At 42.4% G+C, this 26,448-nt stretch overlaps 1 protein-coding gene across 3 annotated transcripts; it reads right to left on the reverse strand.

Annotated features, from left to right (window-relative positions):
• Nucleotides 1-231: 231 nt before the first annotated feature.
• On the reverse strand, nt 232-24,586 carry LOC142214344 (NACHT, LRR and PYD domains-containing protein 3-like). 3 transcript variants are annotated; one of them, XM_075283274.1, is made up of 12 exons: nt 24,565-24,586; nt 23,750-24,006; nt 17,750-17,803; nt 16,873-17,036; nt 14,363-14,534; nt 12,599-12,664; nt 9,554-11,255; nt 7,836-8,006; nt 5,078-5,248; nt 2,858-3,025; nt 2,145-2,315; nt 232-550 (listed from the first exon to the last, which is right to left on the reverse strand). In XM_075283274.1, exons 3-12 carry the CDS (start codon nt 17,772-17,774, stop codon nt 463-465), a joined length of 2,898 nt encoding a protein of 965 aa, XP_075139375.1. In that variant the 5' UTR covers nt 17,775-17,803; nt 23,750-24,006; nt 24,565-24,586; the 3' UTR covers nt 232-462. The 3 variants fall into 3 exon arrangements, with proteins under 3 accessions (XP_075139375.1, XP_075139377.1, XP_075139376.1); XM_075283276.1 differs by lacking the exon at nt 5,078-5,248; XM_075283275.1 differs by lacking the exon at nt 2,145-2,315.
• Between the last annotated feature and the right edge of the window lie 1,862 nt (nt 24,587-26,448).

The following is a 26,448-nucleotide window of genomic DNA, read 5'->3' on the forward strand; positions in this document are numbered from 1 at the left end:
TAATGCATATTGCACATTTTCTGTTAGTACAATAAACCTCATTTCAATCCTGAAATATTACTGTGTCCATCAGTTATTAGATATATCAAACTGAAATGGCTGCTGCAAACACCAAAATATTTAGAACTAAAAATGATTAAGATTAATAGGGGTGCCCAAACTTTTTCATAGGACTGTATATGAAATATGTCTATGCACAATTTTGTTAAATGTATTTAATGTAACGGTTTATGGTTATAATAGGCACCAGACATGGAACTTAGCTCTAAAAATATTCTGTCTGAAAATGCTTTTATAAAGAAGGTGAAACATTGCTGTGAAACGTGGAAAGACGGATCCTAAGTTTCCATAAATCACCAGCTTTATGATACTTTATCACAAAGAAACACTGAATGTGACCTCTGAAGAAGTCTTGACCTGTTATCTGTTCATCATATATAGAATTAGAAGATTCTTGTTTGCTTAGTAAAATATCTTGAGATTTGGTTTGCATCTTTTCAGCTCTCTCAAGGCTTTCTTCTCATTCTTAGACCATCTATTTCTTTCCAAGCTAGAAGAAAAAGAGAGTCACAAATATTAGGGACGTTGTATTGGGAGGACTTCCTTATGTCCTCAGGTTAGTCAGTGAATTGATCAGCCTGCAGATAAATCTGTACAGTCTTGGGTTAGTTTTTCAGAACTGGTGACTAGAGATCAGCAAAATGATTCAGATCGAACTGGCTTTGACCTGAACTTTCCAGAAGTTTCGAGCTCAACCTGAACCAAAAACTTTTGGGTTTGTCAACCACAAAACTCCAGAGTATAATAAGTGGGGGTACAGGGGAGTTGAGCAAACAAATAGTTAAACTTATTTTGCTAACCCTCATGGGAATAAGTGGTCCCCCACTATCCTCTTCCAGCCTGTGGCTGACATCATGTACCCAGGAAAAAGGATCCCTCAAGGTCTAAAACCAATCAGGTACAGAGGAGTGGGGTGAGGTGTGCACAAACCAACAGCCGGATTGGTAACCTTCAAGAACTTTATTGGTATTCAAGCACGATGCGTTTCGGGCTGGTAGCCCTTCCTCAAGTGCATATACAACTGGCTGGCAGCCTTCAAGCAGTAGTGTGATATGTTTACAACCAGTACCCAGGGGCCACCATTGAGGCCTGTGATTGGACCTCTAGGTCACTTTGGGTTTACCGACATCATGATGCTTGGTGATGTAAGCCAGGAGCTGGAAAAGGACACTGAGGGACTGGTGGACGCCATGAGGATGTCCAGGAGAGATGAGGCAAGAATAGCACTTCTGATTGAACTGGATGGCTGAACCTCGTGAAGGAATCTCATGAGGTTCACTCATCTCTACTGGTGACCCTGGAGGCCATACGACACTTCTATAGACACTCAAGACAGTCATAACACTAAGTATAGACAAAAGTATGTCTCATTCAATTCTATACAGAAACAGCTGTGAGTAGTGAGACATACTTACCAACATTTGTCAGGTCCTCTGTGTGAGGCCACATCCCTGTAGTCATTGCTCCTCCTCCTTCTGTCAGAAACGCCCTTCTGACAGTGAGGAGCTCCGGTACTGGCACTGATACCTCTTCACCGGGGGCACAGAACGTGAAAGTTGATAGTTCGCTGAATTCAGCACACTGTCAGCTTTCTAGAGGTATGTAAAACCGCATGTGCCCCAAATGCTGAAAGGTCCTCTTTCAGCATGGAAAAAGCTCAAATATTCTCCATTTTTAACACGTGAGGCTTCTACCAAAAAATTTATAACTTTTTAAGGCAAAGCCCTGGTATAAAACCAGTAATACATCTCCCCATTGTGTTTGATTTTTCTTCATTTGGCAGTTATTCTGTGTATTTTAGATATGTTGGTTTTTGGGTGTAAGCCACATTCTTGATCATGGGGAGAGACAATGTTATTTGGTTTTCAAATGTTGTCTTGTCCGTGTACAAATTTTGAATGAATTTGGTTTTGATATACAGTATAAGATATTTTTGAATGAGCCTGGATTATTTATTTTCTTTGCCTTTTTTGTTTAGGGTAGCCCCCCCTCCCAATATGACATCCATTACATTTAATGTAATGGTGTTCTTGTTGTCTGCAATATTAGTCCAGGACTTGTTCCTTCATATCTCTTATACTCACTGTAATTCCTGTATCCTGCAGTCTGGACTGGACAGAGCGGCCATCAAGTCACTGAAGTGAGGACCCGACAGACAGTTATCAGACAGGTCAAGTATCTTCAGGGACTGGTTGTTCCTTATTCCAGATGCCAACTGGATGCAACAAGTGTTTGGTAGATTATTACGACCCAATCTGTTTTAAATAAGAAGATGAGTTGTGGGTGTGTAAGAGACCATGTGGCTCACTGTATTGTAGATTAAGGGGTGTTCAGGGACTGATAAAGACTACCATGGGCTCTGGGCTGTGTGAATATTGTAACTCCCAACCAGGCTGAATTTTTTAGACACTTTAGAATGGGCTAATTAAATCAAATGCAGAATGTTTTAGCCCTTGTTGTATAGGGATCTGAGTCCAAGTAAGCTTAAGGCAGAACCAAGCTTACTACATAGATACAGTTCTAGAACCATGTTTACTACATAGATACAGTAAAATAATCAAGACATGTGTACAGTAGTGGGATAGTAATAATAATAATGGTAGCTGATATTTCTTGCACGACTTAGAGAGAAGCGATATGACAAGACAGTCAGACATTAGTTGAGATGTCACATATGAAGGAGCAGTCAGCAGTTTATGTCATAGACCTAAAAATGGTGCAACGCACGAAGTTGAATAAAATCCAAATATAACTTTTCCCTCACATGTCTCCTCCTGTACACATCTCTTATACTCACAGTAATGTTTCTATCTTGCAGGCCGGACTGGACAGAGCGTCCATCAAGTCACTGAGGTAAGGATCAAAGAGACTATCAAATAAGTCAAGCTTCTTCAGGGACTGGTTTCTCCTTATTACAGAGGCCAAATGGACACATGAATCCTGTTTCAGATTACTAAAGGTCAATCTGTAAAATTAAAGAGATGAGGGTAACACCACAGAGTATACTTATGTAATTTTTTTACTTTGGCATAACTTCAGCCAAAGTATTCTAAAAGTATTCTGCACTATGTTTTATAGATAGGTTCCTAGGAGTCCTAAGAGTATTCTACACTATGTTTTATAGGTAGGTTCCTAGGAGTCCTAAGAGTATTCTACACTATGTTTTATAGATAGGTTCCTAGGAGTCCTAAGAGTATTCTACACTATGTTTTATAGGTAGGTTCCTAGGAGTCCTAAGAGTATTCTACACTATGTTTTATAGGTAGGTACCTAAGAGCCCTAAGAGTATTCTACACTATGTTTTATAGATAGGTTCCTAGGAGCCCTGACAGTATTCTACACTATGTTTTATAGATAGGTTCCTAGGAGTCCTAAGAGTGTTCTACACTATGTTTTATAGATAGGTTCCTAGGAGTCCTGACAGTGTTCTACACTATGTTTTATAGATAGGTTCCTAGGAGTCCTGACAGTATTCTACACTATGTTTTATAGATAGGTTCCTAGGAGCCCTGACAGTATTCTACACTATGTTTTATAGATAGGTTCCTAGGAGCCTCGAGAGTATTCTACACTATGTTTTATAGATAGGTTCCTAGGAGTCCTGACAGTATTCTACACTATGTTTTACAGATAGGTACCTAGGAGCACTAAGAGTGTTCTACACTATGTTTTACAGATAGGTACCTAGGAGCACTAAGAGTATTCTACACTATGTTTTATAGATAGGTTCCTAGGAGCCCTAAGAGTGTTCTACACTATGTTTTACAGATAGGTACCTAGGAGCACTAAGAGTATTCTACACTATGTTTTATAGATAGGTTCCTAGGAGCCCTAAGAGTGTTCTACACTATGTTTTACAGATAGGTACCTAGGAGCACTAAGAGTATTCTACACTATGTTTTATAGATAGGTTCCTAGGAGCCTCGAGAGTATTCTACACTATGTTTTATAGATGGGTTCCTAAGAGTATTCTACACTATGTTTTATAGGTAGGTTCCTAGGAGTCCTAAGAGTATTCTACACTATGTTTTATAGGTAGGTTCCTAGGAGTCCTGAGAGTGTTCTACACTATGTCTTATAGATAGGTTCCTAGGAGTCCTGACAGTGTTATACACTATGTTTTATAGATAGGTTCCTAGGAGTCCTGACAGTGTTATACACTATGTTTTATAGATAGGTTCCTAAGAGCCCTAAGAGTATTCTACACTATGTTTTATAGGTAGGTACCTAAGAGCCCTAAGAGTATTCTACACTATGTTTTATAGATAGGTTCCTAGGAGTCCTGAGAGTGTTCTACACTATGTCTTATAGATAGGTTCCTAGGAGTCCTGACAGTGTTATACACTATGTTTTATAGATAGGTTCCTAGGAGTCCTGACAGTGTTATACACTATGTTTTATAGATAGGTTCCTAAGAGCCCTAAGAGTATTCTACACTATGTTTTATAGGTAGGTACCTAAGAGCCCTAAGAGTATTCTGCACTATGTTTTATAGATAGGTTCCTAGGAGTCCTGACAGTGTTATACACTATGTTTTATAGATAGGTTCCTAGGAGTCCTGACAGTGTTCTACACTATGTTTTATAGATAGGTTCCTAGGAGCCCTAAGAGTATTCTACACTATGTATTATAGATAGGTTCCTAGGAGCCCTGACAGTATTCTACATTATGTTTTATAGATAGGTACCTAAGAGCCCTAAGAGTATTCTACACTATGTATTATAGATAGGTTCCTAGGAGTCCTGACAGTATTCTACACTATGTTTTATAGATAGGTTCCTAAGAGCCCTGACAGTATTCTACACTATAAACTAATTTAAGGAGTGGTTTGTGCCAAACTTGTTGAACCTGAAATAAAAATCCTGAGAGGATCGCCAATCTCTAATAGAAACATCACATATGAAGGTGCAGTCAGCAGTTTCTCATAGACATAACAATGGTGGAGCATAAAATATAATAAAATCCCTGTATAACTTGTCCCCACATGTCTCCTCCTGTACACATCTCTTATACTCACCGTAATTCCTCTATCCTGCTTGTTGGACTACATAAAGCGTCCATCAAGTCACTGAAGTGAGGACCACATAGATGATTACTAGCCAGAACAAGTTTCTTAAGAGACTGGTTATTCCTTATTACAGATGGGAAATGGATGTAGATACTGTCTGGTAGATCATCTTCATACAAACTAAGAATAAGCAGATGATAAGTATTGATATAAGATCTGTAGATTGTGAATATTGAGTAAAAATGTCCCCGACTGTTAGTAAAATCCATAAATGTCATCACTAGAAGTAACTCCTGTATGTGGTGGATATCAGGAACGCCGGCATCTACCTGATATGGCCACTGGCACCAAACCCACTTTGGGTGGGAGACTACCTCTGTATTGGCAGGCTCAGATATACCAACTCTGCTCTATGTACGGTAGTATATCTCTATAATGACAAAGTTAGATACAGCACCTCAACTATATGTATGATGGTATACCTTTATAACGACAGGATTAGATTCAGTGGTTCAACTGTATGTATGGTAGAATACCTCTAGAAGGTCAGGATTGGATACAGTGGCTTCCCATACCTCTATACTAGCAGAGTTACAGTGGCTTGCAAAGGTAAAAAACATATATAGTATGGGAGGAATAGAACTAAGTGATAGCATAGGGGAAAAGGACTTGGGCATAATAGTAGATCACAAATTCAACATGAGCCAACAGTGCGGTGCTGCTGCAAAAAAGGCTAATAAAATTCTGGGTTGTATTAAGACAAGCATTGAATCTAGATCAAGAGAGGTCATTATTCCGCTGTACTCTTCCCTGGTCAGACCACACCTGGAATACTGTGTACAGTTCTGGGCGCCTCAATTCAAGAAAGACATCGATATATTGGAGCAAGTCCAGAGAAGAGCAACCAAAATGGTGGAAGGTCTGCAAACCATGTCCTATGAGGAGCGGCTAAAAGAACTGGGATTGTTTAGTTTGCAGAAGAGAAGGCTGAGGGGAGATTTAATAGCAGTCTACAAATATCTGAAAGGTAGTCACAGTGCAGAGGGATCTCCCCTATTCTCATTAGCACAAGGAAGTACAAGAAGCAATGGGATGAAACTAAAGGGAAAGAGATACAGATTAGACATTAGGAAAAACTTTCTGACAGTGAGGGGAGTGAGAGAGTGGAATAGGCTGCCACGGGAGGTGGTGGGCACTCCATCAATGGAAATCTTCAAGCGGAATCTGGATAAACATATAGCTGGGATGATTTAGGAAAGCCTGCACTCGCAGGGGGTTGGACCCGATGGCCCTTGACGTCCCTTCCAACTCTACCATAAGTAAGTAAATAAGTAAATGTAAAGAAAGTACTTTGATTGTGATAGAAAGTTCTTGTTTAGCTCCAGCATCACAGCACTAAATCTCTGCCTCTGCCCCTATCTCATTCTCCCTCTATTCACTCCTTTATCCCAATCCAACAGATTCTATAGACTTGTGTAATATGACATATGACCTGTCGCTCATCTTGTGACAACTACAGCAGAGATCTTCAGAGTGAAAGTCAGTTTAGCAAAGGGAGAAGAAGCAGAGAAAAATCTCTGTAAGAGCAAAAAGAGGCAATTCTCTCTGATATGATTTGCTGCAAAGTTTCTTATAATGACCTGTACTATGTATTTATGCAAAGTTTGTTTAGTGATCATTTAAGCGCTAAAGCTAAGCAGTGAAAACCGCCACATCTTATACAATTCTGACAGTGAGGCTTTGGGGTGGGATTGCCATGTAGGGTTTTATGAACATTTTTCGAAGAGTTTCAATAGAGGAGAGACTGTAACTAAGGCAGCAGGCATGTATATCTGGTTTTTGATGCTTTTTTGCACTCTGCAGGAATGGTGTGATTGTTTGCAACGCATCCTCAGCATGTCTATTTATACCTCTTGAACTTTGTCACATTTTGTCACCTTACAACTACAAACTTAAATGGATTTTATTGAGCTTAACCACTTCCGGACCACCCATAGGGTATATATGTCCAGAAGGTGGTTGCCTTGTTCTGCAAGGACGTCCAGTACGTCCAAGCATAACACAGCAGCTACACGAAATTGTGCAGCTGCTGAAACAAGGAGTCGTCTGTAACTTCAGCCAGAGCTCCCAGAGAGAAGGCAGGGAAAGGTTTATTACCTTCCCTGCCTTCTCAATCGCTGTTAATAGAGTCGAGCCATGTGTAATGTCTCAGTATAAATACTCCTGTTCGGTGAAGGCCTCAGTGGTTTGTTAGAGAATACTAGTGAACAAACAGCATCATGAAGACCAAGGAACTCACCAGACAGATCAGAGATAAAGATGTGGAGGAGTTTAAAGTAGGGTTAGGTTATAAAATCATATCCCAAGCTTTGAGCATCCCAAGGAGCCCTGCTCAATCCATCATCTAAAAATAGAAAAAGTATTCTACCACTGCAAACCTACCAATTAGACTAATAGATCGAGCAAGGAGAGCGCTGATCAGAGAAGCAGCCAAGATGCCCATGGCCACTCTGGAGCAACTGCAGAAATCAGATTATACATACATATGCTTAAAAAAAACAGTTTCCAGCATCGGCCCTTATGTCAAGTTGGGAGAAGTGATATAAGGAGTTGAGACAGTCAGACATCAGTAGACGTCACATATGAAGGTGCAGTCAGCGGTTTATCTCATAGACACAACAATGGTGCGGAGGAACATAAAATAGAATAACATCCCTGTATAACTTGTCCCCACATGTCTCCTCCTGTACACATCTCTGATACTCACTCTAATATCTCAATCTTTCCAGCTGGACAGGTGAGAGCTTCTATCAAGTCCTCGAAGTCAGGGCCAAATAGTTGGTTATAAGATAGGATCAGTTTCTTCAGGGACTGGTTATTCCTTATTACAGAGGCCAACTGGGTGCAGGAAGTGTCTGGGAGATTATTCCTAGTCAAACTGTAAGAATAAGAAGATGAAATAACTCATTGTTAGGGTGACTCATTATTGTGACCAGGAATATATCAATCGTCCCATCAATGTCTCCTTTTCTATAAGCAGCTGACAATGAATGAAAGATATACATGTACACCCCCACGCTCCTGATTAGACCCCGTTACTAGGAGAATACAATGCAAATGTCCACAGTCCAGGAATACCATAGAAAGAAATCAAGAGTGTTCGGGCACAGGAAAATGGCTACGGACATACGCAGTCGGCGCTTTTTGAAGATGTGACAAGAAAGAAGTCGCGGAGGAAGGGAACAAGTAGAAAGGCCGGCCCCAGTACTGCGAGAAAACTAATTAGCATATGGACGGAAACCATGTTATCTAAGGAACTTTCTTAAGGCTATTCCAATATGGGTTTAGCTTAAAACAGGATTGTAATGATAGAATCCCTTTAAACTGTTCTCTTCCTCCTTGTCTTTACTCAGGCTTTGTATTTATATACAATCCATCTCTGTATCCAGGCTAAGGCCCCACGGGGCAGAAACTTTGTGCTAAAGTGCTGCAGGAAGAACATCCACGGTGGGAACACATCGCGGTTCTTCTCGCAGCGCTTTGAACAGAAAGTTCACAGAGTTTTCCTCCACAGACTTTGTTACCATTGTATCTACGGGAAAGCCGCCGGTTTTGGAATTCACAGCGGATATTAACGTAAAGTGAGCATGGGATTCGCATTCCCATCGCGGTGTTTTCAGCCCGTGGGGCCCCAACCTTACATGCAGAGGTCTATGGAGAGGGGAGAAGGAGGAGATTGGTAAATGATTTATTGCCTCATTCTGTGCATCTCTATGGTGATGGAACCCAATTATATACTTCTTCCAGTTACACCACCCCCACACTACAAAGCACCAGTCCACTGTTTTCCACACATGTAAAAAAAAACATTACTCAGAAGAGAACACCAAGGGACCACCAGACGCCGTGTGGGAGCCCAGGACAGTTTAGACAAGGTGAGTATTCAAGTGTTTATTTTATTTCCACAACTTCCTTGGGCCTCCACTTATTATACTGTGACTTGTGACTATACTTGTCTTAAACCCTGTCACTTACTTGTAAATCTTCTGATTTCCAATGTATCATCTCCAATGTATCTTAAAGGCATCTGTCAGACTTGTCTTTCTGTCCAATCAGTGTGCCAGACACTGCACCGGTTGCCCATTCACCTTAAAATGCATTCACAGAGTCCAATGCCAGACCTAAATCTCCACTCTCATCTCTGTATACCCCTCTACCAATGCTCTCCTTTCTGTCAATGTCAGACTAACATTCTCCATAATACAAACCTTTGAGTCCCATCTCCATCTTTCCATTATTTTGGAATGCACCAACCTAGACCCAAATTAATTTTTATTATTCACTCTTTCAGTGTACACTAGATACTTCTTTTTCAGCAGACTTATCAAGTCAGAGTCCCAGGTATTGGGCTTCCACCGATCTAACATCAATGTCCTACTCTAAGGACAATCAGAATGATAAATATGATTAGTTTTGTTACAGTACCTCAGACACTTCAAATTATGTAAAGCTGGTGCGAGTCTTTCTAAACCTTCAGTGTCTACGGAACAGTGTTCCAGAATTAGTTCTTCTATATTTGGACAAGTGTTCAGAATGAATGCTAACACTGTACAGTCCAGAGCTGACAGGTGAACTCTAGAAAGATCAAAACTTCTGTGAGATTTCAATGATTCCAGTACTAGGTCCTTATTCCGGGCTTCAAACAGACAGAAGAATATATTGAGAAGATCCTGCTTGTTGTTGTTACTGAACAGTAGCCTTTCCTCTTCTGGAATTAAAATCTTCAGCCAAGTGATAACATCTCTGGAGGCCTGAGCTGCTTGTTTGTCCAGGTATCCAGTTAGTACTGACCTGGTGGTGCCGTCTGATAGACCACACAGGAAACGGAGGAACATCTCACCACGTCCATCAGGATAGGATATGGATTTTTCTAGCGATTCCTGTAATGTCTCAGGAGAATAATCAGTATAATGGACCAAGGCAGAGAAGAATTCCTGAACAGTGAGATGTAAGAAGGAATAGGTCACAGGTTCCTCCGATTCCATCAGAAAACTGGATAAGCGCTTTGACTTATTGTCCACATGGAAAGAGTCCAGATCTATTTCCTCAAAAATAACCCTGTGATTCATGACTCCATGTTGTGCCATCCATCCAATGGACTGCAGGATCTTCTGGGCGTCACTTTTCTCCAGGCTGTGATTGGACAGAATGTTGGCGATAAATATGGCAAAGAGTTGTGTCACTGTTCTGGGTAATAATGTCACCTGCTGGTCACTACTTGCTGTCTGGAAGCTCCTGGATAATACAGTACAGATGATCCAGCAGTAGGACGGGAGGTAACAGAACGTGTACAAGGTGGCATTCTGCTTCACATAAGTAAAAGCCTTTTCTGACAGTTCAGGGTTGGAGAAGAAATTCTCAAAGTAAATCTGTCGTTCTTCTGGAAGAAACCCAGTGATTTCTACTATTCTCTGGAAAACACTACAATCAATTGACGCCAGTCTGGTTGGGCGACTGGTCATTAGGACAGAACAACCAGTAAGAAGAGACTTTCTCACCAAACTAACCACAATCTGACCACAATGTCCGAGCTGTTTAGGATGAGAGCACAAGTGACGTGATGTGAAATCCATTGTATGATTGCTTTCATCTAATCCATCAAATATAAAGAGAAGTTTCTCTGGATCTTGTAAGATGTTCTCCAGCTGCTCCTCCAGATATGGGTACTGATGCAGGATCATGGTCTCCAGACTAACCTTATCCTTAAGTCTGTTCAGTTCCCGGAATTTGAAGAAAAAGACAAAAGAGAATCTTTGATAGAGATCGCCCTTCACCCAGTCATAGACAAACTTCTGCATCAGTGTGGTCTTCCCTACACCGGGCACTCCGCTCACCATTACTATATGTGGTACAAGTCTCGATCGGTGGCACCAACAGAAAATCTTGTTTGAGGAAATACGTTGTAAATCATTTAGGGTTTTCATTAAATATTCCTCATGTCTTGCCCCGGTCTCTATGAGCTCATTCTCAGAACGTCCTCTAAAGCGATCAGTGGAGACAATGTTGAGGTTCACATAACGTGCAGAGAAGGAGAAACTTTCTTCTTCCTGGTTACATCTTGGAGGTTTGTTCTCTATAAATTTCTTAGTTTTTTCATATAAACACTTCATGTGATAGTTCTGGACATCTATAGAAAAAAATAGAAGGAAAATGTGAAGATGTTAGGCTGAAATTAAACAAGGTAAATAGTGAATTCCCCCCACTATTGTACAGCAGAGAATAGCATAGTCCTCTATGAATAGACAGACATGTTGGAAATAAGTCTGCATGGTAGCCTGGGCTCTGGTAGAGAAATAAAGAAAAATGTATGTAAATTCAGAACATTGTCCGACCTTGCCTTGAAGGGGTTCTCTAACTCATTTAAGAAGCTTCTCATTTGCAGTAGATTGCAAGAATAAAGAAAATAGTTAACTCACTTTTCCCACGTGTTCCCATTTCCAGCTGCAGTGGCTGGTTCACTTCCATGATGGGTCCCTACTCATATCTGTGGATCATGTCCCATTTGTCTCAGATGACCACTACAGCCAACCACAGGCCTCAGCAATGACCTCTACACTAACAGCACAAGACTGAGGTCAGTCTCACTAAATTATGCCATTTTAAAATACAGCTCATCCCACAAAAACAAGCCCTTTTATAGATATGTAGACTGAGAAATTCAAAGAAAAGGGTTTTTTTTTTTTATAGAGAGAGCGTGTTAGTGTTGAACAAGGACCGTCCTTTGTATGGCTTGGGGTCCTGATTTGCATTTGTGATTGTAAGATTGGTGTCATTAATGGATTCTGCTTCTATTTTGCACATTATGTCGATTGGCACATTTTGGCTCAGTTTTACACTACGCTTTAGTTATTTAGTGCCATCAATTTCTGTCTGTTTAGGGGACTGTGACATAGAAAATTGATCAGGAAATTCCAGTTTATTTCAGGATTTAAAGGAAAAGATTTGGGGAGATTGCTTAGACTTTGGACCCTTTCTGTCCCATGTCAAATTGGTTTAGAGGAGACACTTATTTGTTGAGAATCATAACCCCCTGCATAATATTGGTGTTTCTACAGAATGTCTGTCCTATGGTTAGCAGCATGGTGGCTCAGTGGTTAGCCCAATGTCTTGCAGTGCTGGAGTCATGCACAACATCTGCAAGGAGTTTGTATGTTCTCCCAGTGTTTGTGGGTTTCCTCAGGGTTCTCTGGTTTCCTCCTACTCTCCAAAGACATATTGATAGGGAGTTTAGATTGTGGGCTTTATATGGGACAGTGACCATCAATATCAGTAAAGTGCCACAGACTATGATAAATAAGTCTATATAAATAAATATGATATTTATGGCTATGTAAATAAATACATTATACAGTATAGAACTTTTACTGAACACAATATAGTTGGTTGTATCTCATTTTGAATGTATTGGTTCAGCTGAATGGAAACTGCGATCAATTTTACTAAAACAAGTTTATATAATGGTACACTTACCTTTCAGTTCTTCAGAAAGTTGATGTCCATGTTCATCCAGAATAATTTGCTCCACTAGACTTTCACCTAATCAAGAACAACAAATTTCATTGACCTTCATTGTACAGATATAATCTAATTATGAGACTATATAGTAACAGGGGCATGCAATAATGGACAAAATACGTTTATAGTGATGACACTATGTCAGTGGTTGTTTGGTTGGAGTGAATTTGTTTCCTCATCTGTGAGTGCACAAATACAGAACAAGAAACAAGCTCACTACACGAATACAGTACAAGGAGACCGCCACAAAATGGCCGACAGACAGGCGCCGTCGGATGTTTCGTCGGCCATTTTGCGGTGGTCACCTGTAAGAAGAGTGAAGAGGAGGTGAATGGCCGACAGAGCAGAAGAAAGGCGGCGCTGGATGGATGACAAGGCTGTGCTCGGACCACAGGGGAACGCCTACTTTGCTTTCTGATCATAATGAAGAAAAATTCAAAAACGGTGGAGCAGACCTTGAAGTTAAAGGTAAAAGATTGAATGTCCTTTATAAAGGCTATTCCTGTTTGCTTTCAGTTTATAACTTTTTTATGCTAGAATCCCTTTAAAGGTGCATACCTCCCAACCATCCCGATTTCCGCGGGACAGTCACGATTTGGGTGACATGTCTCGCGGTCCCGGTTGGAGGGAGGTATGTCCCGATTTCAACTCAGATCTGCGTCCAGAGGACGCAGATCTGAGTTGAACACATATGCGTATAGTATCCACATTAGTATCCACATTGAACACAGATGCGATGTACAAGCCAGGAGCCGGCGGCAGCAGCGAAGCGAGGAGCTGACACAGGTCAGCTCCTCGCTTCAGCCGCATGTGTCAGCGAGAGAGAGACGCAGCGGCGAAGCGAGCACGCGAGCAGCTTCAGCCGCGTGTGTCAGTGAAAGAGGCAGGCAGCGGCGAAGCGAGGAGCTGACCTGTGTCAGCTCCTTGCTTCAGCCGCATGTGTCAGCGAGAGAGGCGGGCAGAGAGCGGCGAGGGAGCGGAGGAGAAGGTAAGTTTAATGTGGAGGTGGAACGTGAATCTGGGGGCAGATGAAAGAGAGGATGGCATGACACTGGGGGCAGAGATGGAGAGGACATGAATCTGGGGGCAGAGATGGGGGACATGAAACTGGGGGCAGAGATGGAGGGGACATGAATCTGGGGGCAGATATGGAGGGGACATGAATCTGGGGGCAGATATGGAGGGACATGAATCTGGGGGCAGAGATGGAGTGGACATGAAACTGGAGGCAGAGATGTGGGGACATGAATCTGGGGGAAGAGATGGAGGGACATGAATCTGGGGGCAGAGATGGAGGAGGGACATGAAACTGGGGGCAGATGAAGGGTGTATATGAAACTGGGGGAGAGATAGAGGGGGGACATATAATTTACGGGTGACTGTAGGAGGATTATACTGTGTGCGGGCACATGAAAAATTAACGAGTGGGCGGGGTCAACACAAAAGTGGGCGGGGCTAAATTTGCCGCACATTTTTTCCCTCTTTCGGTTCTTCAAAAGTTGGGAGGTATGAAGGTGGTATAATCATTTTTATTGTAACTAGCAGAAATCTTAACATTTCACACTGGAAAAATAAAGAACAACAAATTGTAATGAAGTAACAATATCTAAAAACATAAACATGACTGTATTAGTAGTCATACAGAGATCTTTATTACTGTGGTCAATGTAAATAATGGAAACCCCTAGCGCATTCATGACATCTCATACACAATGTTACCTCTCTCATGGAGTTCCTCCAGTATGGCTTGTAGACCAGGGGAACCATGATCCTTCTGTAAGACATGAAGACCGACCCACAATCCTATCACAGCTTCTCTTCCTCTAAGAAAAATATCCTTTAGTAAAGTCCGGGCCAATGTTTTTCTATCATTCAGTAGACTCTGGTACTTCTAGAACGCAAGAAAGGTCAGAGATAAGGATCATTGTACAAGGATACATAATACAAAGGGTTAATGTAGGCAAATATTTCATGTCAGTCTTCACTGCAATGTGTTGGTCCAGAGAAAGTAAAATATATTACAAAAATCCTTCCTGAATCCACAAGTAACGATCAAGTCAAGAAAAACCTTACTGCAGCAGTAGAAGACACATCATGCTTACACCCCTTCAAAATCAGAAGTGGGGTTGAGCCATCGGGATCGGAAAAGATCAGATCCCGATCGGTGATTGAGCAAATTTCATAATCGCGTTCCGGATCGGCTGGAAAATGATTGGAAATCGGATTTTGAAATCTCAAGATCGGCTCAGCCCTACAGTAAAAGTCACTCTTCCCATAGAGAAGCATTGACTAGGGTTGAGGAATCAGAAAAGATCGGATCCCGATCGGCGATCGAGCAAATTTCACCATCGGGATTGGCAGGAAAATGATCGGATTTTAAAATCGATCCTGAAATCTCAAGATCGGTTCAACCCTAATCAGAAGATGTCCAGCAGTGCCAACCTCTCAGAACTAGCAGAAACCAGTGGGACTCAGGTAAACCCATCTAGTGTTTGGAGAGTCTGACCAAAAGTGGTCCTCATGGAAGAATAGCAGCCAAAAAGTCACACCTGCAATGTGGAAACAAGGCCAAGCAACTCAACGATACACTAAATCATAGGTTCAGAAAAATGGCAGAGGGTGCCCTGGACCATTCAGCCAAGGTGTGAAATATTTGGCTGTAACAGAAGGCAGTTAGTTCACCGAAGGGCGGGAGAGCGGTACAAATAATAAGTGTCTGCTGGCAATAAAGAAGCATGGTGGGGTTTGTATTTCAGCAATTGGAGTTGGGGATTTAGTCCGGATTAATGTCCTAAATGCTAAAAAATAAAGGGAGATATTTAATAATTATCATCATATAGTAGTAGGGAGGCCTCTGCTTGGCAACGACCCCCAAAAAACAGCCAATGTCATTAAAGGGATTCTACCATTAAAAAACTTTTTTCGGTGGCTAACACGTCGGAATAGCCTTTAGAAAGGCTATTCATCTCCTACCTTTAGATGGGATCTCCACCGCGCAGTTCCTTAGTAATTCTGTTTTTTACCGGTATGTAAATTAGTTCGCTGGCAGCGATGTGGGTGGGCCCCAGCGCTGAAAATGCGATGAGGGCGTCCCCACCGCTGCCCGAGAACAGGATCCTGCGCCGCCTCTGTCTTCTGCTGGATCCTCCTCTTCTTTCTTCAGCAGCGTCCCTCTGTTGGCTCTTACACTAGTAGAGCCGACTGCGCATGCTCGCAATTGTGGCCTCGGAACTATGGCTGTGTTTTTTACCGGTATGTAAATTAGTTCGCTGGCAGCGATGGGGGCGGGCCCCAGCGCTGAAAATGCGATGAGGGCGTCCCCACCGCTGCCCGAGAACAGGATCCTGCGCCGCCTCTGTCTTCTGCTGGATCCTGCTCTTACACTAGTAGAGCCGACTGCGCATGCTCGCAATTGTGGCCTCGGAACTATGGCTGTGCATGCGCAGTCGGCTCTACTAGTGTAAGAGCCGACAGAGGGACGCTGCTGAAGAAAGAAGGGGAGGATCCAGCAGAAGACAGAGGCGGCGCAGGATCCTGTTCTCGGGCAGCGGTGGGGACACCCTCATTGCATTTTCAGCGCTGGGGCCCGCCCCCATCGCTGCCAGAGAACTAATTTACATACCGGTAAAAAACAGTATTACTAAGGAACGGCGTGGCGGAGATCCCATCTAAAGGTAGGAGACGAATAGCCTTTCTAAAGGCTATTCCGACGTGTTAGCCACAGAAAAAAAGTTTTTTAATGGTAGAATCCCTTTAAGAACTATCTTTAGTATAAAGAAGAACAAGGAATCCTGGAAGTGGAGATATGGTCCCCAAAGATATAGCCCTGATCTTGTCATCATCCAGTCTGGGGTGACACGGAGAGACAGAAGGATTGGAACAAGTCTACATCCACGGAAGATCTGGGCTTAGTTATCCAAGATGACAAGGACAACCTCCCTGCTGAACTCCTTCAACTGTCTGAAAGTGTACCATGAAGAATTGATGGAAAACAAAGGGCAAATGTCACACCAAATATTGATGGGATTTACATTTTTCATTTCCTCCTTCACTTCTATTTGATAATTGACAACAATAAACTATTAACCCTTCTAATTTTGAAGTAGGTGGCACTAGAGACAGTTTTCTTTTTCATATCAAGGAAAACCTTGATCTTTAATCTTTACCAAAAATCTTTACCATTGACGTGGGACAATTGTGCATAATACGTGCAGGACATGTCTTCTCACCTCAATATCTGGGGTATTTCGGGAATGTAGTTCACTGAGAAGTGATCGAGAACTAAAGTTCTCCAGGATGTGGAGCAGATCATCCTGGAAATATCCATACGTCATCCTCAGGACATGATCTTTATACTGACAAAGCCGCTGGTAAAACTGCCGGGTCTTCTCATCTAGGACATGAAGGAAACACAAGAATGAAATCTGTAGAATCTGCAAAAGATTGACTTTTTTGTAGGTTTTACAAGTGTGAAACTTTTGATTTCCTTTTTCTAAAGTTTTCATATGTAATTGTGCAAAAATAGGGGTGAACCTAGCCGCTCTGCTGCCTGAGGCGAACTACAGGAAGACGCCCCCTCCCACAAAAAACATCTGAGTTTACTCATTACTAGCTTCACATAATGAGCATACACAATAAGCTATAATAAATTGCGACTTCAAGTCAAACAGTTCTCAACATTTTTGCAACTGTAAGTCAAGGTCATGGCAAACTAGAGGTCACAATGCAACCAACATTAGTCACAGGATACCCCAACCTGGTTACGTGACGGGGCCCCCCATCCACATTTGCAGATAAAATAATCTCATTTGGTCCACACAGTATAAAGCCCCCACAGTATATTGCCCCTTTACTGCCCCCCACACAGTAGGGAACATTCTCGTTACTGACACCCACACCTTTACTGGCCCCCAATGGTATAGCACCCACTTCACTGGCCATATTAAAGTATTTACCAAATGGAGCCCACTCCCATTCAGTCTGTCCCTTTGTCAGGGCATTTCCTATGGGGTCCTTGTTAATTGTATAAATGTGGTAGGATCATTTACCATCTTGTAATAAGACATCTTGTAAGACAGAAGGAATTAGAGCAGTAGGAATCCTTACCATCACTGTAATGTAGAATACTCATTCCTGAGCCTGGGAAGATAGAAGGATCCCCTGCAAAATAAGAAATAAGAACTGACATAATGGAAACCATTTTCTACCATAAATTGGGGACTCACATAACCAATCTGTGGCCTCAGTGGTCACCGGAGAGTGACAGGTGATGCTACTCACATATGAAATGAATGAGCCCATATACTATCCATTTTCACTGATCTATAAAATTGGATAGTTTATGGACCAAAACAAGCAAGTTCTGAGTTCAGCTATTGGTGGCAATAATGCTAGACTACTTGAGACAGGCTGCACCACACTACCTGGCTCTCAGAGTGCCTAACATCATCTTCACCATCAATACCTCTTCACTGCTCCACCTTGGGTCTGTGGGAGGTTTGGTGGGAAAGTATAGTCATCAGTGTGAACAGAGCCGCCATCATGGATCAAATCCAACCTCTCCACATTGCAGTCCTGCCTTGCAGTACAGGTGCATCAGATACATCATCCAGTATTTGCCACTAATAAATAATGTGTAATTTCAGACTGCCTTTTGTTTGTGCAAACTAATAAATCTACCCTATTGTCTTTTAGAGATGGGTAAATCTCACCAGATTCATTTATCAAATCCTCCCAAGGCTTTCTCTTCAGTTTAGTGTTGGGTTCAACTTGTTCAATCTGATTTAGAAGAGTTACTGTTATAATCTGTGATCTCCACACCTTAAATTGGCTTAAAGGGATTCTACCATTAAAAATCTTTTTTCTGTGGCTAACACGTCGGAATAGCCTTTAGAAAGGCTATTCGTCTCTTACCTTTAGATGGGATCTCCGCTGCGCCGTTCCTTAGTAATACCAGTTTTTACCGGTATGTAAATTAGTTCTCTGGCAGCGATGTGGGTGGGCCCCAGCACTGAAAATGCGATGAGGGCGTCTCCACCGCTGCCCGAGAACAGGATCCTGTGCCGCCTCTATCTTCTGCTGGATCCTACCCTTCTTTCTTCGGCGGCTTCACCTCTGTCGGCTCTGACACTAGTAGAGCCGAATGCACATGCGCGCAATTGCGGCCTCGGAACTATGGCCGCTCATAGCTACTAGTATCAGAGCCGACAGAGGTGAAGCCGCCGAAGAAAGAAGGGGATGATCCGGCAGAAGATAGAGAGGTGGAGACGCCCTCATCGCATTTTCAGCGCTGGGGCCCGCCCCCATCGCTGCCAGAGAACTAATTTACATACCAGTAAAAAGCGGTATTACTAAGGAACGGCACAGCGGAAATCCCATCTAAAGGTAAGAGACGAATAGCCTTTCTAAAGGCTATTCCGACGTGTTAGCCACAGAAAAAAGATTTTTAATGGTAGAATCCCTTTAAAACATAGTGTAGAATACTCTCAGGGCTCCTAGGAACCTATCTATAATACATAGTGTAGAATACTCTTAGGGCTCCTAGGAACCTATCTATAAAACATAGTGTAGAATACTCTCAGGGCTCCTAGGAACCTATCTATAATACATAGTGTAGAATACTCTTAGGGCTCCTAGGAACCTATCTATAAAACATAATGTAGAATACTCTTAGAGCTCCTAGGAACCTATCTATAAAACATAGTGTAGAATACTCTTAGGGCTCCTAGGAACCTATCTATAAAACATAATGTAGAATACTCTTAGAGCTCCTAGGAACCTATCTCTAAAACATAGTGTAGAACACTCTTAGGACTCCTAGGAAGCTATCTCTAAAACATAGTGTAGAATACTCTTAGGGCTCCTAGGAACCTATCTATAAAACATAGTGTAGAACACTCTTAGGACTCCTAGGAACCTATCTATAAAACATAGTGTAGAATACTCTTAGGGCTCCTAGGAACCTATCTATAAAACATAATGTAGAATACTCTTAGGGCTCCTAGGAACCTATCTATAAAACATAGTGTAGAATACTCTTAGGGCTCCTAGGAACCTATCTATAAAACATAGTGTAGAATACTCTTAGGGCTCCTAGGAACCTATCTATAAAACATAGTGTAGAATACTCTTAGGACTCCTAGGAACCTATCTATAAAACATAGTGTAGAATAATGTCAGGGCTCCTAGGAACCTATCTATAATACATAGTGTAGAATACTCTTAGGACTCCTAGGAACCTATCTATAAAACATAGTGTAGAACACTCTTAGGACTCCTAGGAACCTATCTATAAAACATAGTGTAGAATACTCTTAGGGCTCCTAGGAACCTATCTATAAAACATAGTGTAGAATACTGTCAGGGCTCCTAGGAACCTATCTATAAAACATAATGTAGAATACTGTCAGGTCTCCTAGGAACCTATCTATAATACATAGTGTAGAATACTGTCAGGGCTCCTAGGAACCTATCTATAAAACATAATGTAGAATACTGTCAGGGCTCCTAGGAATCTATCTATAATACATAGTGTAGAATACTGTCAGGGCTCCTAGGAACCTATCTATAAAACATAATGTAGAATACTGTCAGGGCTCCTAGGAATCTATCTATAATACATAGTGTAGAATACTGTCAGGGCTCCTAGGAACCTATCTATAAAACATAATGTAGAATACTGTCAGGGCTCCTAGGAATCTATCTATAATACATAGTGTAGAATACTCTTAGGGCTCTTAGAAACCTATCTATCCATTTGCAAGCTCTCTAAGGCAGACACATCCAAAATTATGTCAAAGTGAAAGTGACACTGTAGAGACCCATGGGAGGTGTAAAAATGTAAAACATTCATACTCATCTTCTGTTACCTCATCTGGCCCTCCTTTCTGCATCCATCACTCTCCTGGTGTAGCCATGACGCTTGGCGTGCCCAGGTCACCAATCACAGGCCTCAGGAGTGAGCCCGAACAGATGACATCACAGAAGTGTACAGGACGTCACATCCCACATAACTGTTGAGGCCTATATGGTTGCACTGAAGTCTTAATGCTTTGACACATGCATCATGATGATGAAATACCCCATGTGACTGAAGCCTTATCACAGACCTCAATAATCCCAGCGTCAATTAGGAGGCCAAAAGAGGAACGAAGACCACAGTGATGGAGCACCAGATGCCACAAGAAAGCCCAAGAGATAAGGGAAGGTGAATATGATAGTTTATGTTTCTGCACTTCCCCTGAACCTCTACTTATTATACTCTGGAGCATGAAGAGATCCCAATGTATAATAATGCTTTGAGTGTGGCATATCCCAAAAATACCGGCTTTGGCCAAACCCATTACGAACCAGTGTGCTCATCTCCATTGTATTTTAATGCTGTAATGCTTACAGTAACGTCCAGTATACGGCCTTGTACATGGCTATAGTAATGGTGACCAGACTAGTAGACACATAGATTAGATGTTCAATAGCTTAGAAGCACGGTGGTAGAAGAGGAGACACAGAGACACATAATGACTATGGTAGTAGAGTAAATATATGTGACTACTCACTTTCGGTATGCTTACCAGTAGTTGTCAGGAAGCCCTTGTGCTGATTATGAGAAGTGTGCACAGTTATGTTAGCATGGGGCTCCAAAACTGCTAGTGGTAAGGGTTAAACCCGGCCTGTGGTTGGTAGATAAGCTGTGAGATGAGGCCGACATGTGCTGTGGGTGTGAACTTTCACAGAGCTGCCTGGTTTATACTTAGATCCGCCTTCCATGATGTAATTAGGAAGACATTTGCTGCCTCATTGTTGCAAACCAATAGAGGGCGCTCACTGGAATGTGCAAGCCTGTCTTAAGACAGGATTCCAGTGAAATAACCCAATAATGGCTGCTCCCTTTAGCCTCATGCCCGACCTTCCAAGAGGCCTTTGTTTAGCAATGACGATCCAACCAGATCGAAACAGCTGTCCTCGATTGAGAGACTATACCTGGTAATAATCCCAGCGTCATTGCTAAACAAAGGCCTCTTGGAAGGTCGGGCATGAGGCTAAAGGGAGCAGCCATTATTGGGTTATTTCACTGGAATCCTGTCTTAAGACAGGCTTGCACATTCCAGTGAGCGCCCTCTATTGGTTTGCAACAATGAGGCAGCAAATGTCTTCCTAATTACATCATGGAAGGCGGATTTGCATATTCTTCCCATAGTTCCTTGCAAAGTGGAGTGCTAAAGGCTTAACAAGTCTCCACACACCTATATGGTGGTCTCTCCCTAAGGAGTGACAATATCCCCCGAACCCTGTCTAAGCCTCTCACCTCTACCAGGTTATAGTCATCTCTACATCGGGCTGATGAGATCCAACCAGATCGAAACAGCTGTCCTCGATTGAGAGACTATAACCTGGTAATAATCCCAGCGTCATTGCTAAACAAAGGCCTCTTGGAAGGTCGGGCATGAGGCTAAAGGGAGCAGCCATTATTGGGTTATTTCACTGGAATCCTGTCTTAAGACAGGCTTGCACATTCCAGTGAGCGCCCTCTATTGGTTTGCAATAATGAGGCAGCAACTGTCTTCCTAATTACATCATGGAAGGCGGATTTGCATATTCTTCCCATGGTTTATACTTAGGGATAGTGAAACGTTCACACTGACATTCACGTAACCCAGCTCACTCCTTCTGAGAACATGATCCAGCAGTGTAGAAAGATAATAATGAAATATTTTGGACGTGCGCTGCAGCCTTGTCACCGAAAGCCAAGCACAACCTCCTACATTGTACAGACTATGCTTGGTATCACAGCTCAGCCCATCCACGTGCAAAGGACTGAACGACAAACCGATGGACGTGGCATCACATGGAAGCTTCAACAAGCTGATCCACAGTATAAGAATAGTCCGTGGATGGTGAACCCAAATTTTTTGGTTCCGCAAAGCCAAACTTCTTGAAAAATATGTAACAAACCTGGCTTGTCATGAACTGTTTGTCATCAATTATGTAAGTCTAGAAAACGGCTTTAAACAGGAAACGTATGATAAGCCATCGCCTATTCATGGATGATACGATATATTTCATGAATATTTTACGTAGGGTATAAGAAGTCACTTCTGCTTTTGCAGATACAGGTGGGAGAGCTTTGTGGTTGTTTCCTGCACACACAGGAAGGAGAGTATATATGTTTAGTACAAATCTATCTACAGAACGCAGAATATCTTGTGGTTTATGCCTTGTATGAGCAGACCTTATTTATTACCCAATAATTCATTCATCCAGGACCCCAAGGGGTGTGGCTTCCATCATGACCGGATACAATATATGTTACTACTTATAGTATAATATCAGATATACTTCCTGAATGAATCTAGATCAGAACAGAATCTTCTGAGACTCTGCTCCTTGCACAAGAAAAGGAAACACCTCAATAATCTCAATTATTACAGTGACATTACAGGGAGTCCATCACCCCCGAAACTGCTTAGAAACCATTTTAGGCTGCATTCACACTGAGTAACGCTGGCGTTTTTTGTGCTTATTTTTGCACATAGCGCCGCGTTAACGCCGCGTTTGTGCCGCGCTATTTTGCGGTGGCGTTAACACGGCACTATGTACAAAAATAAGCACAAAAAACGCCAGCGTTACTCAGTGTGAATGCAGCCTTAGATGTAGCCATGCTCCTTGTGTTAACTCTCACTTTCGGTGCCACTTCCCTTGCAAAGTCAAACGTCAAAACTAAGGCAGTAGCCATAAGGGGTGAAGAGGCCCAAAGGCCTCTGTAAGGCATAAAAATACACCAGTATTATAGATAGTAAATGGTTAATTGGGGTCCTATTACATTTGGTAAATCGGTAAAGCCTATGCTATTGAAGGGGCCATTCCTCACATACTGTATATACCTTTCTTGTATCAAAGTACAGTATTCTATATTCAAATGAAATTTTTGGAATGGGATAAGGATGGACGAATCTTGTGAAATTCATTTCGTAAGTATTTGCGAGGTTCGCCCATCAGTTTCATATTGGTCCAGTTCAGAAGAACTATCATTATACTCTTCAGATCCCACAGTAGAATAAGTGGAAGCCCAGGCGAGGTCTAAAATAATTAATAAACTCTGATACTTACCGTGCCTTACCTCTCCTTAGCTACTTCATGGCATCCAGCACACCATCGTAGACCTCTTCAGGCGTCTTCCAGACCCCGGGGTAATGTCACAGGTGCTGGATCACCGCTGAGGCCTCTAGCACCTTTACGCAACTTTCATGACACCACACGAGGCCCAATATTAGACCTCATTACTTTTCCAGACCTGTTATGTCACTTTGGAAGCCAGAAGATGATTAACAAGGATTGCAATGGAGTGCCAGACTCTGTAAGTGAGCCTAGGAGACGTCAGGGAAGGCAATTATAAGTATTGTTTATGTTTCCTCACCTTCCCTGTCCCTCCATGTATTATACTCCGCAGTCTGAAATGAACTGCCCCTACCATAGCATATAAGGAGTATGAAACTGGTTTTGGCGGTGGTAGACTCTATTTATGAATCCAAATATATACTAATGCATCAGTCTATGCTGGACTGTCTAATATTACACTATTAGTAAATCCACCTCATTGTCCCACGCAGCACAAACCCAATACTCCTTGTCATGTATGTTCCCAAGTATACCACTGGCAGGATGGGATTTTCTCGATGACAATAAGAAGAGGTTATGTTAGAGTAGGGTCAGAGAAGGGTTAGAACAGAGTAGGGGTCAGCAATCTTCAGCACTCCAGCTGCAGTGCAATTCCCAACATGCTCCACTCACTTCCATGGGAGTTCCAAGAACACTAGAACAAGTATGCATGCTGGGAGTTGCAGTTTTACAACAGCTGGAGTGCCGATGGTTGTCTACCCCTGTGTTAGAGTTTCCCACATTTGTGGATATTGCATTCAGCTTACCGTGGTCTCGCTAGCACGCCCCGGCTCCCAGCATTACTAGCCAAGAACTTCTCCTTTAGATCCACAGCAGTAAAGAAGTAAGAAAGTAAATCTTCACCATCTGGTCCTGTCATGTAGAGTCAGCTCCAGTGTTGGCAGCCTAGTGCACTATATACAGTATACAGTTCCAGGGAAGACACAAACAACACGAGCAGTTTCAGGAGACATCTTGCAATCCTTCCAGACTATGGCTGAGAGCCAGGATCATAGTTTACAAGCTGAGCTGCTTGCCCTCTTGCCTGGATAGTGTCATAATATCTGTGATGTGCCGTGTGCTATTATGAACTTGTGATGCTGCTCCCTCACACATTCTCTCCCACTGGCCATCTACTATCACTTGTCTTTTCCCCTATACATTTGTATTGTATGTTTTCATTCATTGTAATGAATAAATACTCAGTATATGAAATATTTTTACCTATTTGTGGATATGATTATATTTTTGCAATAGAGCACCCCCCATTCTCAGGATCAGTGGGGGTCTTAGTTGAATGTGGGTTTTCTGTTCCTTCATAGGGGCAGAAAAATAGACTTGAGACATTGGTGCCCAGGTGACTTAATTGACTTATAATGGGTTCCATCCTAGTGTTGCGCATTCTACTGGGAAAAAAAACTCAGATTTGATGGACCCAGCAAATGGCTTCAATGTAGATGTGAACCAAACCTTGGAGATCTAGAAATGGAAGGTATTATAGATTGTAATGACTGGGTTAACATAATCTGTAGCCTGCAGCCTTCTCCCAAATTCTACCGATCCAGCAGGACTGGTAAAAACCAGGGAGAAAAGAACCTGCGACCCAGTTACAGAGCTTTCTGAGGTTATAGGGCACAACCCTGCAGAATACAAGCGTAGGGCAACTTCAATGTATGTACTTATGCAGCAACCCAGCAGAGGAGAACAGAGAGTGAGAAATGAGACGACACGGGCTGTGCCACCTACTAACCCTGCTACGGTGCTCACACACGCCGATTCCTCCACAAGGCTGTGCAGACAAGGGGCGTCCTGCAGAACTACCTGTTGGATACGATAGAGGCCTTGTTTTACCCCGGGGCACTCTGGAGAGAGGACCTCTCAATATTGAGCTGGTGTGGATGTTGTGCAGGAGGTGCCCTGATGGTGATGCAGCCACCAACTCAGGAGTCCAGGGTTGCAGGGTAAACCAAATAACTTTTATTGAACAACGCCAACAGATGCTCCAGCAGCTTTACAAGATGAATACAGCATACAGTTCAATATGTAATGTCCACGACTTATGAGTTTAGCCAAGGCAATATAGACACCGTAGTACTTGACGTACTTTTCTCCTTTGGACGAATGCAGCTCATCAAATTCAATTTTTTTTTCTATTTGGAGCCCATTTGCCCTGCTGAGTTTGAGACCCCTGCTCTAAATAGTCTGGATGAAATATTTCCTGCTGTATAGTTTGCACAACTCCTGTACATAGCTGGCTGTGCTGAAGCTTATAACATAGATTTGTCTCAGCCCTGATGTCATCAGCCCTCACTGCTCTATATTTCCCCTTAGTTAGGGAGATATGAATGAAGAAGAGCAGGAGTTAGTACATGGCAGAATAAACCACATTAGAGAGGAGGGGGAGGCCCGACTTTGCTTGGGGAGAGAACGCGCAGACTGCGTCAATAATAAGGAAAGATGAGAAAAATGCATAGTAGTATCTGTGGGGGGTGAAGTGTCCAGATCAGGGCAGGGGCTGGCTGTATGGTCAGAGACACCATAGTGTCTGTGGGCAATAGGAGGGTAATCATTGGAGGAACATATACTGTATGTAGAGATGTGTGAATCCTGCCCATATGGGCTTCTCCGTAAGAGCGTATTCTGATTGGATT

This window comes from Leptodactylus fuscus, chromosome 7 (genome assembly GCF_031893055.1).
Source record: "Leptodactylus fuscus isolate aLepFus1 chromosome 7, aLepFus1.hap2, whole genome shotgun sequence".
Lineage (NCBI taxonomy): Eukaryota > Metazoa > Chordata > Amphibia > Anura > Leptodactylidae > Leptodactylus > Leptodactylus fuscus.